The 17,014-nt window shown below is 31.9% G+C and overlaps 1 protein-coding gene across 1 annotated transcript in view; it reads left to right on the top strand.

The window, feature by feature from the left end:
• The first annotated feature begins 2,738 nt into the window (after positions 1-2,738).
• The window catches only part of LOC134694226 (ankyrin repeat domain-containing protein 54-like), a 49,521-nt gene continuing 35,245 nt past the window's right edge, over positions 2,739-17,014 (top strand). The window contains exons 1-2 of the mRNA XM_063555225.1: positions 2,739-2,753; positions 4,337-4,441. Of these exons, the coding sequence (XP_063411295.1) occupies positions 2,739-2,753; positions 4,337-4,441 (120 nt within the window). The remainder of the gene's footprint in view (positions 2,754-4,336; positions 4,442-17,014) is intronic.

Below are 17,014 nucleotides of genomic sequence, written 5' to 3'. Positions count from 1 at the left end.
TTTTGAAAAATAGCTTTTATCATGTTTATGTTATTACATCAATTATATATTTTTTCACTCATTGATAATAAAATTAACTTATCATTGATACAGCCCGTAACAAAGAAGTAATCGAATTGATGTTTCTTTACCGTCAAAATTAGCTACGTTATCGACAAACTTAATTGAGTAGTGACCGAACTATTGGTACTTTAACGATAAAAAGATTGACAATGCTGACAAACTTTCTTGTGGCGATAATCAAGTTTAATACCGATAGTATTGAAAATAATTCTAATAATATGAAACAATATATGTCCATGCACCATTTAGATTGGGCGAAAAGTAGTCATTTCTTCAAAGTCAGAACAGAAATAAAAGATTAATGGAAAGACGTCTTGATAGTATTTTTTTCCTTTACAATTTTATCAAAAACTAAAAGAAATATACTGGTAAACAATTAAAAAGGTGTTTCATTTCTTTGAAGTCAGAACAGAAAAAAAGGCCAAATATGTTGTAAAAAAATCTTACTTTTGAAATACAGAATGTACACGTATGTTTTTCGTAAAACCTGAGTTAATTCCGACTTCGTATCAATACTACCAGAGATCCTTTATCAAGAAATAAAGCTGGGATTATCTTTTTGTTGGTAAAGTGGAATTTTGATGTCCCGGATTGTCAGGTCTCGAAATTTAGGACGTGAAAAAGCCAGCCGGAACTTTGGTTTTTAAATCTTTTTTTTTCATGTAGAACGGTGTGAATTATTCAGCTTGAAGCAAGAAAACTCAGCTAAGGCACGAAACATTTGATTTTCAGGGGGGAGGGGGGTATATAGTTATATATCTCAGAATATTTTAATAACCGCTTCGCTGGTCAGATTTTTATGCCCCCGCCTTTAGGCGACGGGGCATTAAGATTTACCCTTGTCTGTACGTCTGTACGTCCGGTCTATAAATTTTTTGTCAAATATATATTTACGTCGGATACCAGGCAATTTCTTTGTTATATCTGTACTTTATCAAATACATGTACATTTTAATATTTACTTAATATTAAATAGGTAAAAGATATTGCTGAAAGTCTGTTCAGGGTTTCTTTCTTGTGTATGGTTATATAATTTTTCACATGCCTGAACTCATTGACGATAATGTAAGGTGCTTTATTAGAAAAAAATGAATTTCTAGTTCGAGTTTGAAAAAGAAATTTCGCCTTTTCTTGAGCCTGTTTTGAACATTTAGTTAAACAGATATGATCCAATGGAAACTTTCACATGGAACCTTCGGTAAATAGGAAAATGAAAAGATATGGGGTAATTTACAGAGAGACCACACTCCATCCATGAGAAAAACGGAGGGAATTTAAAAATTTAGAGGTCTCCACAAGGCTTTCACCAAGGGTGGAATCTCACTCCTTCTGAAAAGCTCTAAATCGCCCCAACGTTTACATACGTTTGGTCATGAAGAGATTCTGGTTTCTCTTTTTGTGTGTCATAAACATTCAATTCGGATTTGAATTTAATTTACCGAAACATTTCCGTACATTATAAATCTTAGGACGGTCAGAACATTTTAAGGACGCAACAGATCGAAATACAATTTTAAGAAGTACATAGATGTGCAACAATTCATCTTCCTGTACATGTTCATGAAGTTATAAATTTTGAATGTTGATTTCTATAAAAAAAAAAATATCACATATCTAAGAAAAGCAGTCGTTTAATTGATTAAAAGAAAGTTTTGTGAAAATCACGTCGAATTTCTTTAATTTGAGAGTTTTCTTTTAGTTACAAATGTAGCTCCATGTCTGATGGTGAAATAAAAATTGATGTCTCAGAAAGTGGTGAATTAGTTTCCATAAATGACAGATGAATCGTGCCAAGCTTAGTAACTTACAGTAAACAGACTACTGTAACATTGGCGCATTCGTCGAATTGTTTAAAAGACTGTGTTAATGACCAAACATTTATACTTCATTCATAAATTAATTTGAATTTCATAGCGCGTCGTCACAATAATGAAAGTTATAAAAAAAAATCTATAACCAGCAGATCTATACTTCTATAAAGAAAGTATTCTTGTACAAAAGGGTATTTATTATAAAATGGTCCTAACTACAGAATAGATAGTTTACCACAGAAATCTTAAACGGAAGTTTCGACAATTTCAAACAAAAGAGATTTGAAAATGAATTTAACTTTCAATAAACACTGAAATAATTGTAATACCTCGAAGGTGTAAAGAATAAACCAACAATCTCAAACTTTAAAAGTGTGTTCATTGCACAAACCGACGAGTTCGGGTTTACAGTAAAAACAATGGATGTGACTCCAATAAATTCATTATTATTGTAGTCATTATTTATCGTTTATATTAAATTGATAAAGATTTTATCGAGGTCGCACCAACTGTTTCTACAGCTATAAATTCAGTTACATGTAACATTAGATACATTTGAGATCAGTTACATGTAACATTAGATACATTTGAGATCAGTTACATGTAACATTAGATACATTTGAGATCAGTTACATGTAACATGATCTCGTCGATTCGCACGACGAAGCCATTGTTTATGACAGAACACACATTCTAGATTATATATTTTTGTTTCCATCAGTTAGAAAGTATTTGATCATTTCAACTCCTTTGTATTTCATAATATTTGCCATGAACATATACATATTATGTTCGATTGAATAATGATTTTCTCGTAACAAATTTCGGAAATCCCGTATTTGATCCTTTGCCGTTAAAATGAAAATGACAATGACAGAGGTTGGTTATAAAAAAAGTTTTACTGTGTTAAAAAAACTTCGACTTAAACAATGAAAACTTACACGTTTGACATGAAATATTTTGTCGATGAAGAAAATTTAATTATGTCACTTCTGAAATAAGTTTGTCGATAACGTAACTTATTCTGACGGTAAAGAAACGCGAATTCGATCACTTCTCTGTTACGGGCTGTACCAGTAATGCAATATTATATTCACGTCAGACGCACGTATTTCTAAAAAGGCAATACTATCATGATTTTATTTTACCTTGTTATCGGGTGATGTCAATATTACCAAGAATTATCATTACCGGGTACCATAGCCTTACAGCAAAGTTATAATGATAAAACGAACTGGGGCACGACACCAGTTGAATCATGTTTCTGGTCACTATATTTAATATGTATTCTTCTGACATTCAGTCTCGTTCAAATCTCGTTCTGGAATTATTTCCAAAACATAAGATACAATTGGAAAATATCAATAAATTTTAAAAATGTCATAATCAAACTTAAATCTGTGAAAAAATTGTGTATTTACAATAAATAATTTTTGTGTCACAATTTTTTCAAAGTTTATTGCAAATTCTGTCAGTCTTTTCAGCCAAAATTTTAAGAAAATGGGTGAGGAGTACAAGAAATGATTTTGCCAGAAACATGTACATCCCAAATCACTTCTGTTTAAATTTCTTAGATATTTATATTTGCAATCATTTATAACAAAGAGTTGAAATAATACTGATATATGCAATTTGTTCCTAAAAAAGGATAAAAATCACAAAACTATGAAAATGTCAGCATGGTAAATTTGACCCGACAAAGCTTCAAATCATGATAAAACTTTCTTATATTTACAACTACCTACAGTTTTTTTTAAGTTTAATTTATTTATTCAGATTGGCCCCCTTCATCTATATCGAAAGTATGAACAAAAGATTTGTTTTCATTTTTATAGCCCCAAAACGGTTAAAAATTGATGAAAAATGGTAAAATCATCAAAATTGTGTATTTTCAAAGGACTGTAGCAAAAAAAAAATGCACAACCATATGAATTTTTCTTAATCAATTATTATTTTAGAGTCATATAAACCCAAAAATCTTGTTAAGAAAAAAGTGTAAATCTAGAAATTGTTGGCTCCTCAGGGAGAACAAACATCCTTAAAGTGGGAATATTTTGATCTTCATTCAACATTATGTGCCAGTGTTTTCTTTTCAAATTTTCACAATTGTTTCACTCTAGGAATATTCTTTGTTTTGATTATAATGGTGGTGATTTACTTTAAGTCTTTTCTTCATATCGAATGAAATTTATGTTGTTCTTTTCATTGTTGTTGTTAAAAAAGAGGGACGAAAGATACCAGAGGGAGAGTAAAAAAAAGTGGGATTAATATCTGCAAACAAAAGGTTGAACGAGTCCTTTCATTTTGCATCGCTGATAAGGGGAATACAAAATCTTCATTAAATCTGTCCATAATGATAGCTTTGCATGCTCACTATATCACGCTAAGAAACAAAGGTGATGTCAATAATGAGTGTTTCCCTTTTAATCGTTCTTTAATTTGGAGTATTTTTGTCTTTTCAGGGAAGGACAGCATTACTCATAGCTGCTAAATTTGCAGGAAATTCTTCAGACGTTTTCGAAGTTTTACTCAAAAACGGATGTAATCCAAATGAAAAAGACAGAGAGGTAAAGTGACTAAGTTTTTATAAACAAATAGTATACTTGAATAATAAAATCATACTTTTATTTCGATCTAAACATACAAATTTCTATATACTGCAGCGGCTACAAGCATATTTCAAATTAATTATGCTCATCCTGCTACAAGCATGAAATTTGGCATAGATCTGCCTCAACTGTAACTCTTTTATTTAAGATATGGAGACAATCTGACAAAATGCACCACTTCCGGTAAAATTCAAGTATTGTTACTATCCTTATATTGTACAGGAATCTTTCTTTGGTGCTTCTCATGGACACAATTTTTAGTGTTTAGTTGTAATAGTCACCTTATTTAATGTAAAACAAGTGCTTTTTGTCCCAATCATTAATCTTTTGGCTTTAAGTTATCCTCAAACCACGTATTCTCTATAATGTTTTAATAAAATGTTAACACTGCCGGTAAACAATATGCCGTAAATTTTAGAGATGACTACTAAATCTGTAACCTCAAAGAGTGTTCGATAGATTGATTAAAAAACATATGTCACTGAAGTACTAAAATGTCTTTAAAATAACTTATATATGTCCGTAACAAATTTGTATTCACAATCACCACCACAAGCACATAAAGCAGTGTACGGGAGACCCGATTTTCCAAATTTACAACGACTGCTGCATCTTGTCTTACATCCTAAATGTACAAGCTCCTGATAAGATGATGAGGCCTCATACAGAGATTTTCAAAAGGGTTCCTATTGACCATAGTCGTCCCTTTGTCATCCTTAGTGCCTGAACTAGGTAGCATTAGAACCAATTCAAATGCCTTAAACACCCGCTTCAGTATATAGCACTTTTAACATACTGGAAAGGACTAGACCGAGTCAGCAGGTTTATGCTTGATAAACGCTAGAGCTAGGTAACAATTGTACTGCTGCATAGAAATTTCCTGGAGTTGAAGCGTTCATCGAGCGTTTATCTTTGCATTTCTACGTACTTCAAAAGTATGCAATGCGGGTCTAACGGTTGCTTAGTGTTCTTTTTGCGTGCATCTAACGTATAAGGACGGAATTCAATTTTCTCCTCGTCTGGTGCACGTCAGTCTTTATGCCAATGTGTGACGCTTGCATTACAGACAAAACGCGCGTCTTGGATATAAACATATGAATTACGGTTTCAATGGTGAATCTTATTAAAATAGTTTTCCGATTTCGCTATATGTCAATCATACAAGTATGAAATAAAGCGAACTTTATTTAAAGAACTATATTTTAATTCGATTATATGATGAGTTTATATACAATTAAAATCACTCTGTACTTAAAATAGCAGAGACATGCGCTTAAAGTTGACCGATGAACCATACAACATAATGTCAAGATCAGATGTCGGAACCCTGCCAGATGAATCAGAATACTTCATAATTGAAATTTATATTCTAAACTATGTAAACCGCTTAGAGCATTAGAGAAACAGACTTGAATAACGAAGACTTTAGCACGCTGAACAATGAACCAATCGTTATCAACATGCAAATGTGGAATATACCAAGGCGGTTGTGTATTGGAAACACGCTAAGAATTGTGTCCTATGCTAACTTGTCCAGACGCTTATGTATAGCGAAGGGACAAAGATGATCAATGGGAACCCTTTTGGTAACTCTTTATGAGGCCTGAAAATCATGTCAGAAGCTCGCACATTATGGATGTAAAAAAGGATGCCACAGTAGTAGTAAATGTGGAAAATCGGATGCACTGCTGTATGTGCTTGTGGTGGTGATTGTGAAGAATTATGCATGTGTGGCCATATGTAAGTAATTTTAAAGACATTTTAGTACTTCAGTGACTTAATTTTTTTTAAATCTATCCATCAAAAACTTTTCATCGAGGATTCATATTGAGTACTCATCTCTCACATTTACTGCATATTGATAACTGTTAAGTTTTTATCAACACATTTAAAATAAGTGGTTTGAGGATAACTTAAAGCCAAAAGTTAAATGACCGGCACAAAAAAAAATATAGGGTTTTTAAAGACAACTGTTCTAAATAATGTATCCACGAGAAGCACCAACGAATAGTTCTTGCACAATATAATGATTGTAGCAAAACATTAAGATACATTTCAATTACCCTCTAAAAAAAAAGCCTATTTCAGTACCATGTCCGCCATATTGAATTTTACCGGAAGTAGGGTTTTTAAAGTCATATAATCTATTAAATATATCAAAAAGTAGCACAGAACAAAGGGTTGTGTCGAATATAATGAGAGTAGTACATGTATGAATATAACACCCTTTTGCATTACAGCCATCGATATAGGGCTGATTGATATATTGTCCGCCATATTGGATGTTTCCGGAAGTGGTTAATTTCTTCAGATTGTTACCCTATCTGAAATCAAAGAGTAATACTAGAGGAAGCTTTGTACCAAGATTCGTGTTTATAGCAGGATGGGCACAATTTTTCAAGAAGCCGCCGTACTATAAGAAAATATAGGTCGAATGACATTTTCTCACTGAACGATATCGATGTTTCTTGATGATAGTTATAATGATTGATAGTATTCCAAAGAATGTTATAAAAGTATGTTTTCTTTAAATCTCACAAGATAAATTACCAAGTTTAAAAAGTAGAAGAATCCCGTCGTTGGCAACAGTTTGCCTCAAGTCAAGAAGCTTGTGTTGTTCTGGCTACATTGTTTGTGTCTTATGTGAAACATAATGTGATACGTTTTACTTTCAGTAATAGTATCATTTGTATCAGTGAACAATACAATTTGAAATAATGGGTTTCTCCTATTAATTTCAATGTCTTATGATACCATACGATTTTAAAGTATTAAGTGCTATGTTACTTCTCGTTTTATCATATTTACATTACATGTTTGTTTTATTATAATATGCTATTTTGATTGGCTAACAGTAATCGCGCGTCACTTTGAAATCAACCTTTATTTCGAAATGAAATATAACACTTATTGGGAAACGAGCGTCCACAATAAAGTGCACAGGTAAATAAAAATAAACTTGACAGAAATCTTTTTTTACATAATCTTAAAGAAACGCAATTATAATTAAAAACCAATTGTTCAAAGAACAATTGAAGGTCTTTCCATCAAAACAATGTATTTTGATATGAAAAGTTGTGAAACTTTTATATTAATAAAGTACAAAAAATAGCTACTTCCGGTTTACAAAAGGTCACTTCCGGTTGTGTTTTTTCAAGGTTAAATGGTTTGATACCTTTTTCTAAAAGTTGTATATCTTTATCATGTATACATATAGAATAAAAGCAAAGGTCAAAATCTAGAACGTCAAATTAAGCTATGACCTTGAGATCAATTTCAAGGTCATAAACCAAGGACCTCAAATCAAAAGACCATAGGTCTTAATTATATTTAGTTAATGAGTTAAATCACCAAACGCGTATTTTTAAATACAAGAGGGGAGAAAACTCCCTTTTACATTCAACGTATGCTTGCAATAAAAATTTACATCTTACGACATGTCGCAACTAACAATCTAGTAAAAATAATTTGTTGATATCTTATACAGTCTTTGGATATAAGTTAAAATAAGCAAAATTCAAATATTAGAATATGACCTTGACCTTTGACCTTGACCTAATTTTCATTTTTTGGAACCAAGGACCTCAAATCAAAAGATCCTAGGTCTCTATCACTTATGGTTTATAAGATAGAAATTCATATCACTTATATCAGATGCATAAGGGGAAATAACTCTCATATGGAGCGGTCATATCGCTTCGGTCAGAATAGGACAAATCATGCGAAGGATATAACGAGCAAATTTGTAAAATAAATTTGTCCTAATCTTTTACGGTTGCGAAGGAGATGCGCTAACAAGGAAAACAGTGTTTGGGGAGATAACTCCTACAAAGAAAAGTATTTGTTTAGGCAGGGTAAATTTCAAAAGCGAATAAACTGTTCGATATCATATACAAAATATCTAAGCGACATATTGCGAAACAAATGTTTATCGCAAGAACAAAATTAGGCGGAAGAAAAAAATAAAAAAATAAAAACCAATTGTTCAGAGAACAATTGAAGGTCTTTCCATCAAAACATATTGATATTTTGATATGAAAAGTTGTGAAACTAAGTTTAAAATGTCATTTTAATTGTCAAATGATAGCTCCTAGTAAGCTGATTCCAAAAATGTAATGTTTCCATACATTTTTTTTTTAAATAAGGGAGATAATTTGTTACTTCCGGTTTGAAAAATGTTACTTCCGATTATATATAAATATTTACTTGAAACCGATTCCAAAAATATCTGGTTCTATATACTTTTATATTAATAAAGTACAAAAAATAGCTACTTCCGGTTTACAAAAGGTCACTTCCGGTTGTGTTTTTTCAAGGTTAAATGGTTTGATACCTTTTTCTAAAAGTTGAATATCTTTATCATGTATACATATAGAATAAAAGCAAAGGTCAAAATCTAGAACGTCAAATTAAGCTATGACCTTGAGATCAATTTCAAGGTCATAAACCAAGGACCTCAAATCAAAAGACCATAGGTCTTAATTATATTTAGTTAATGAGTTATATCACCAAACGCGTATTTTTTAATACAAGAGGGGAGAAAACTCCCTTTTACATTCAACGTACGCTTGCAATCAAAATTTAAATCTTACGACATGACGCAACTAACAATTAAGTAAAAATAATTTGTTGATATCTTATACAGTCTTTGGATATAAGTGAAAATAAGCCAAATTCAAATATTAAAATATGACCTTGACCTTTGACCTTGACCTAATTTTCATTTTTTGGGACCAAGGACCTCAAATCAAAAGATCCTAGGTCTCTATCACTTATGGTTTATAAGATAGAATTTCATATCACTTATATCAGATGCATAAGGGGAAATAACTCTCATATGGAGCGGTCATATCGCTTCGGTCAAAACAGGACAAATCATGCGAAGGATATAACGAGCAATTTTGTAAAATAAATTTGTCATAATCTTTTACGGTTGCGAAGGAGATGCGCTAACAAGGAAAACAGTGTTTGGGGAGATAACTCCTACAAAGAAAAGTATTTGTTTACGCAGGGTAAATTTCAAAAGCGTATAAACTGTTCGATATCATATACAAAATATCTAAGCGACATATTGCGAAACAAATGTTTATCGCAAGAACAAAATTAGGCAGAAGAAAAAAAAAAAAAAAAAAAAAATAATCAGAAGAAAAACAATAGGTCTTTCCACAGAAAAGTGGAAAGACCTAATTAATTAATAAAATGCACTTTATAGGAAAGTAAAAGCGTTTCTGGTCATTGTAAAGTGGCATTTGTTTCAGGTTAAAATGAATATACCGTTGATTGCAGTGTTGTGTCATTCATTATTTCATTTTTATCCATCTGGTTGACATCTTATCAACATGTAACACATGTTACACCATTGTTCATATATTCCGAAGACGTTAAAATCTTTGCAAATCTCACTCGTACGTTTGTCGTATTGAAGTCTTTCTAGAAGACCACATATAGTATGAAACAAGAACATGTCATTATGTTTCTAATTATGATTCAACTCTACAATTGACAACTGGGTCGGTCAAGAACAAACGTTTTTGACAAAAGAGAAAATGTAGTATTTGGAACTTCAATTTCTATTTGGCAAATAAAGGCAACAGTAGTGTATCGCTGTGTGAAAGTCAAACACCGATTGAGAGAAAAACATGTTAAGTACTATATCTCCCAGTTGATGTATAAGTCCAGAACTGCTGTTTCCTAACAGGACTTTTATAATTTTATAGTTCTGTTGATAAGGATGTTGTTGAACCATCTCAGCCGTAAATTGGAAACTGCATATAATAAAATTTCCTACTGTTTTCGATGAAAAAGAACTTACGGACTATAACTTTAACGCTGCATCTTTTCCTGTATATCTGTAACCTGAGCTGTTGTATTATCTGACTTGTGAATCTTTAGATAATCATTGTTTCATAAAGGTTAGAGTGTATAACGTCAATTTTTTTTAAAGTACAAGACTTTAAAAATTTCGTGAACAAAAATGGTACTCTCCTGATGAATCTAAATTTTTTTTACGGGATTTAACAAAACAATATAAACGTATATTTTGTAGGTTAAGTCTCTATATAGACCAAGATAGCACTGATTATCATAAATAACTTAGCTAAAGTAAGGAATATGTTTAACGTCGAAAGATACAATACCAAACTGCTATCTTTATTGTAAAATACGAAAAGACCAGAAAAAGCTGACAAAATCAAACGTTACAGGTGAAAACAATAACTATATTATTCAAGACGGTCATTTCCCGATAAAACAGATAAATCTCTCACTTGTATGACAGTTGCTTATTTTCCCGATTTATTGACAAATTCAGGTGAGCAACCCATGAAGATATGATAGATTATCGTGTCAATGATTGGGATCCAACAGTCAACACTTTAAAAACACACATCACAGAAATACAGCACACAAAGAAGATTTGTTCGATGTTGGGATGACCCAAATATCAACCATCAATGTTTCATTAATGGTATCGCAAATACTGACATTTTACCTACAAAGGCCTCCACAAAATTATACAAATATACAAACTACACAAATTCAAAAGCAGGAGATTTTTCACTATTACATTTCAAAATCATTGATCAGATGCTTGTCCGGTATACCCAAATTAACTACGGACGTCATAAGTTTTTTCGTACCGATTCCCAAAATAAATGGTTACTATGTTCTTCAGCTTCACATAAGGATGATTCTGTTTGAGAACATGTCACTTCCAGTTATATAAGATATATTTATCAATACAGAGTCAAAAAATACATAATTTTGATGTACTTTTGCGCCTGAAATAAGATTATTTGCTACTTCCAGTTTACAAAGTGTCTGTCTTGTCTTAAATTAGGTTGATGCATGCGGATTTATAAAACAATGTTATTAAGGCACTCAAGTATATTTTCGGTTAACAAATTTCAAGGTCTCCAAACCGAATTTAAAACAATACTATGGCTCACTGTATCATGTACCAGTATGAAGTTATATCAAATGGCGAAATCTAGAGGGTTAAATTCTCTTTTGACACATCAACTTTAAGGACATACAGAAAAGATCTAAAAATGAAACCCAGATCTAGATCTATACTTTGATGATTCGTGAGTTTTATTTCCTTTCAACTTATTTTAGATGTATAAAGGACGGACTCTTTCAACTAAAATTTATAAGTTACGATATGTCTCAACGATCAATTTGGTTAACAAAAATGTGCTATGCTTTATGACGGTTTGTGAGGAACAAACAAAAGTTGAAATTTATATCATGACCTCGTATTTGATCACGACCTTAAACTCCTTTTGGTGTACCAAGGCCATCGAATCTAAATACCCAAGGTCTCTATATCTAAGAGGTGAGGAATGACATTTATGTATGACTAAATCTATAGCTAATTATGCTAAAACATAATGGAAAATACTCTCATATGGAATATCTATATCACCTCGGTTAACAGAATTTTCTGAGAATTTAACGAACAATTTTGAAAAGTATATTTGTCAATTTCTTTACGAAAAAGTGAATGAATAGATAACTCTTACATCAGCTTTACAGGGTCAAGATACACCGGATCAACTGAAAAGTATCTTGTAAAAAAATCTGTTCGATATCATACATAAAAAAAAACATAAACATAAGAAACAAAACATAATCAGAAAAAAAACAAAAGGTCTTTTTGCGGGAAGGTTTGAAACCTAGTTAATGTAACATGTATACTGGTTTTACATTCTCTGTAAGTTTTTCTCATTATCATGATTATGTTTTCAACCCATTTTTGAATTATCAACAATGAAGTTCATCAATTTCAAAGTATTACATATAATTCACAATGTTTTGTCAAATACACTAGTGACTAGTTTAAGGTTTCAATTTAGAACGACATTGGATTTAGCTACACATAATGAAAACGAATATACCAAAAGACAAGAGACACAAATTAATGTCAAGGACTCAATAATATAGATGACCAAAAATACTTTTAACATTTGTTAGCGACGAAGAATAAGCAAGCAACTGTATGTTTAAGATGTTTAAAAACTTTGTTTACAGAATGAAGTTTCCAAAAACAACAATTTCAACGAATTCATTCGAGAACCGATAATCGTTATAATTACTTGTGTTGAAAGTTATAATTAACAGAACAATTGTTTATACTGCTAATTTTGAAACCAGACGGATACTGAAATCTAGCTCGGATTTAAAATATGTCTACGTGTCAAGTTGGTGCATTTGTTGCTGTCTGAGAATTATTTTGAACAAGCACTTGTGTTTCAAAGTTGGTAATGTCATTTAAAACATAAGCAATAACTTCATTATCGAACTAAAAGTCTGCCATATCAACATCATTCACATCATTTTGCAAACTAGAACAAAAACAATTGATGATGTAAACAGCATTGCAATTTGTTTTGGACCAGTTAAGGTATTTGTAGATTTTTTTTGCAAGGACAGATTCTTCTTTGACAGCAGTGCTTAGAACGTCAGACATCTGCCGTTTTTGTCTTCTTGCTAACTTTGACTGCACAAAGCAAGAGCCTTCTCTGACTTATGCCCGCTAAGACCTATACTATGTCTAACGTAACGGCACCCAAATTGCAACGAGTACCCAAATTGCACCTATTTAGCAAAAATAGCAGTGGAAATCTTACAAAAATCTTACAAGATTTCCTAGAGACTAAACAAGTTGTATTTTATTGATCCGATAGTATGCATGTCTTTCAACATAGGTAAATATATTTAGATATACACAAAACGTTTACAGTATTTATCAACAGATGAAGTGTTTACTGAAAAAGCAAAATGTACTGAAACGTCGCCATGCGACGTCATCAAAACGTCACTCTTTTTAAAATTAGCAAATACAACATGTTTCAAGTATCCATTTCTTAAAAAAGGAAGAGTCAGCATGGACAATTATCCAATTGTTCAAAATATTTGAAAAAAGTAAACAAAAGCTCTGTTATTCAAATTTTGACGATTCAAATTTAAGCATGGATGCAATTTGGGTACTCCTCATTACAGAATCATTGATGGCTTGGAGGTTAGTTCAGACCACTTTTTCTATGATTCCATATGAATTGAAAATCAAATTGATGTACCAATATAATAAAGAAGGATACGGCTACAAAATAAACACAAAATGGAAAGGTTTGTCTTGATCATAAAAAAACGTAGTTGAAAAAACTGTCAAAATAGGTGCAATTTGGGTACCGTCACGTTACTCTCGTTATGTCAATAACCCAATCGTCAAGGACTGTGATCCAGCTACTACGTATACAGTGATTGATATAAGTGGAGGGGCAAATGTTGAAAAAGGTCGCTTTTAACAAATTCATATTACCTAAACACTTCATGGAATTTAATTTCTTATAATATCTTATGATTATTCAGCTTCAGAAAAATGTTTGTCGTAAATATCAAATGTGGTACAAAAGTAAAAACTACACGTTTAATAATTTTAACGCGTTTTTCTGGATTAAACTTCATTAAGAATGCTAAAAGCCAAACATTTGAAATCCAAGGATGTATAAGTACCGAAACCGTTGAAGAGCTTTATGAAAAAAACACCTTACATTGAAAGCCAAATTCATCTTAAGTCAACTTTGTTTGAGGGAGTTGAAACCTTAGTTTCTTAATCATTTCAAAATTTATAAACAGATCATTTTAGTAAAGTTTGTTAAATCATGTCAGTACCGAAGTACTGACTACTGAGCTGATGATACCCTCGGGACTGATAGTCCAACAGCAAAGATATCCAAGCAGGGATGTAAACAAATTGAAAACAGCACGTTTAATAAGTTCAATGCTCCCAAGCGCTTTTCTGGATTTACCTTCATCAGGAACGCTCAAAGCCAAACATTTGAAATCCGAGGATGTATAAGTACCGATACCGTTGAAGAGCTGTATGACAAAATACCTAAATTTGATAGCTTATTTTTTCTAAAGTCAACTTTGCCTGATGGAGTTGAAACCTAAGTTTCTTTATAATTTCCAAATTTATAAACGGACAATTTTAGAAAAGTTTGTTAAATCATGTCAGTACCGAAGTACTGACTACTGAGCTGATGATAACCTCAGGACTGATAGTCCAATAGCAGAGGTATCTACCCAGTGATGTAAAAAATTGAAAACAACACGTTTAATAATTTCAATGCGTCCGATGCGCTTTTCTGAATTTACCTTCAACATGAACGCCCAAAGCCAAACATTCGAAATCCGAGGATGTATAAGTACCGAAACCGTTGAAGAGCTATATGACAAACATACTCAAAATTAATAGCCAAATTCATCTAAAGTCAACTTTGCCTGAGGGAGATAAAATCTAAGTTTCTTAATAGTTTCAAAATTCATAAACAGACAATTTTAGATAAGTTTGTTAAATCATGTCAGTACCGAAGTATTGACTACTGAGCTGATAATATCATCGGGAACTGATAAACCACCAGCAGAAACGTTAAAACAGGCTTAACTGACGTTACCCAACTTAAAATGAATATCCCAATACTGATTCAGCGGCAAATCTCATATATAGCATCTTCTATTAATAATTTGTGACCGAAAGTTGGAAGTTATTCATAAACTGCATGCACTATAATGCATTTTAAGTCCTATGTGCTATGCCGAATGCATCTGAAAACAGTAAAAATAGCCGAAATTAACCGACATTTCTATGGTTTCTAGTTATAGGCCACCATTATGCGATTAAGCGAAGGTTATTTGTAGGTATTATCAAGCTGATTTCTCGATAATTTTTTAATTTTCTAAACTTTGTGGTTTTTTGTATGTTGTTTGGTATTGTTGTTTACTCGTATATGTTGGATTGAACTGAGAAAATGAATATCATTGTCGGGTTCGTTAGGTTTTCAGATGTGTTTGATATGTTTTGTATCCATGTAAATGGAAAATTTCACTGTTTCGTAAAAATGACTCAACCCGATGCCGAGAAACACTACAGGCTACCATTGTATTCTCTGCTCAACAAGGACAACACTAACCTAACATTGTATTGGATATCGTAATTTCTATAGGCAATGCTGTTAAGACCGTAAATAAAGTCAAGGCAAAATTAGAATTGGCCGCTTGAAGGATAACAGACGATTTATATCATTGTTTTGTTCCTTGACCTAGTTGTCACCGGTATCCTACCGTTCGTTTATGCTTTGAGTGGGCCGGATTGTTTTGGCATCGGTAAAAAGTCATAAATCAAACTCTTTAAATTGTCAAGTCGAGTCGGAAATTTGTACAACGACAAAATGAAGCTAATTTTGTTTAAGGGACCAATGGCATCATACTTTCTACAAGATCCTATTTGATTATGTAAGACGACAAATAATGCTAGACAAAGACCAAAGTATTGATACAATAAGTACTTGTTTCTATTGCATGGGTTACAATCTATTAATTTTGAGAAGAAAAAAAATATGAATGGTTTGTTTCTCCTCATAAAAACAGGATTTGTTTAATAGGTGACATGAGGTAATGAGGTAATTTAAATTTCTGAAACAGTCTTATCCACCCTTAGAAAGTTCGAAATATGTACTTATTTGAAGAATCATATTACTGAGTGAATTTGATTCTAACAGCAACTATACATTTGTATCATTCTATGGATCATCGATAGACGAAAAACTGGACGTCAGCTTCAATATCTGTTAAAAAGTAGTTTTAATAGGTTGAGTTTGCTCATGTACTTTGTAAATTTGACAACTGGACTTTTACTTCACCTGCAAATAATGCCGTCAATCACTGATGGTAAGCGGATTGTCGTAACTAAAAGTTACTACCATCCGAAAATGGAAGACAACTCTAGGGATAAATTTTTCTTTCCCGATTTTCTTGCAATAAAAGCTTTATTTGAGCTCAACCGCTTGTCTCATATATACTACTCGTCAGTGCGTTGATATTGAAACAAAATTTGATTCATAAAAACATTCCAATTATGGTAAAGTAGTCATTCAATAATTCGAGCATGATGGTCGTAACAAAAACAAAAAAGTGTTCAGGATGGTCATAACTTAAATTGTGATGGTCGTAACTCTTCATTAAATAGGACCGAATAAGACAAGTCAAGAGTTTTAAACGTGTCTTTTATTACAATGTATATGAATATACTAAAGCTAAAAGGGGTGAAGAGAAGAATACCTATAAACTGCGTAAAATAGCAATACAAAATGAAATGACCAGGCACTGTTACTTAAAAGATAATGTTTAAAATTAACCAAGAGGCAAATAGTTATAACCGGTTAAATTCAATAACAATACAAATTTCTCAAAAGTGGAGAATTCATTTTAAAATAAGAAACACGGCTCTTGTTATGATTATTCTTAGATATGTGTACGAAAAAAGAAAAGAAGTTTATAACAAATTGGAAATAACTGTATCCTGATTTTTTTCCTTTGATTTTGCATCTTTTGAAAAGCCAAACTTTTTAAAAACTATTATGTACCATCTGGGTGGAATTTCAAAGAAAAATCTACAATTCAATTTGATACTTTAAGTCGGAAGAGCATAAGTAAGGAATCAAAATAATGTTATAGGGGTCGTTATCG

Source organism: Mytilus trossulus, chromosome 13 (genome assembly GCF_036588685.1).
Source record: "Mytilus trossulus isolate FHL-02 chromosome 13, PNRI_Mtr1.1.1.hap1, whole genome shotgun sequence".
NCBI lineage: Eukaryota > Metazoa > Mollusca > Bivalvia > Mytilida > Mytilidae > Mytilus > Mytilus trossulus.
The sequence above is the reverse complement of the archived record's forward strand: the minus strand, read 5'-3'. Positions and strand labels throughout refer to the sequence as shown.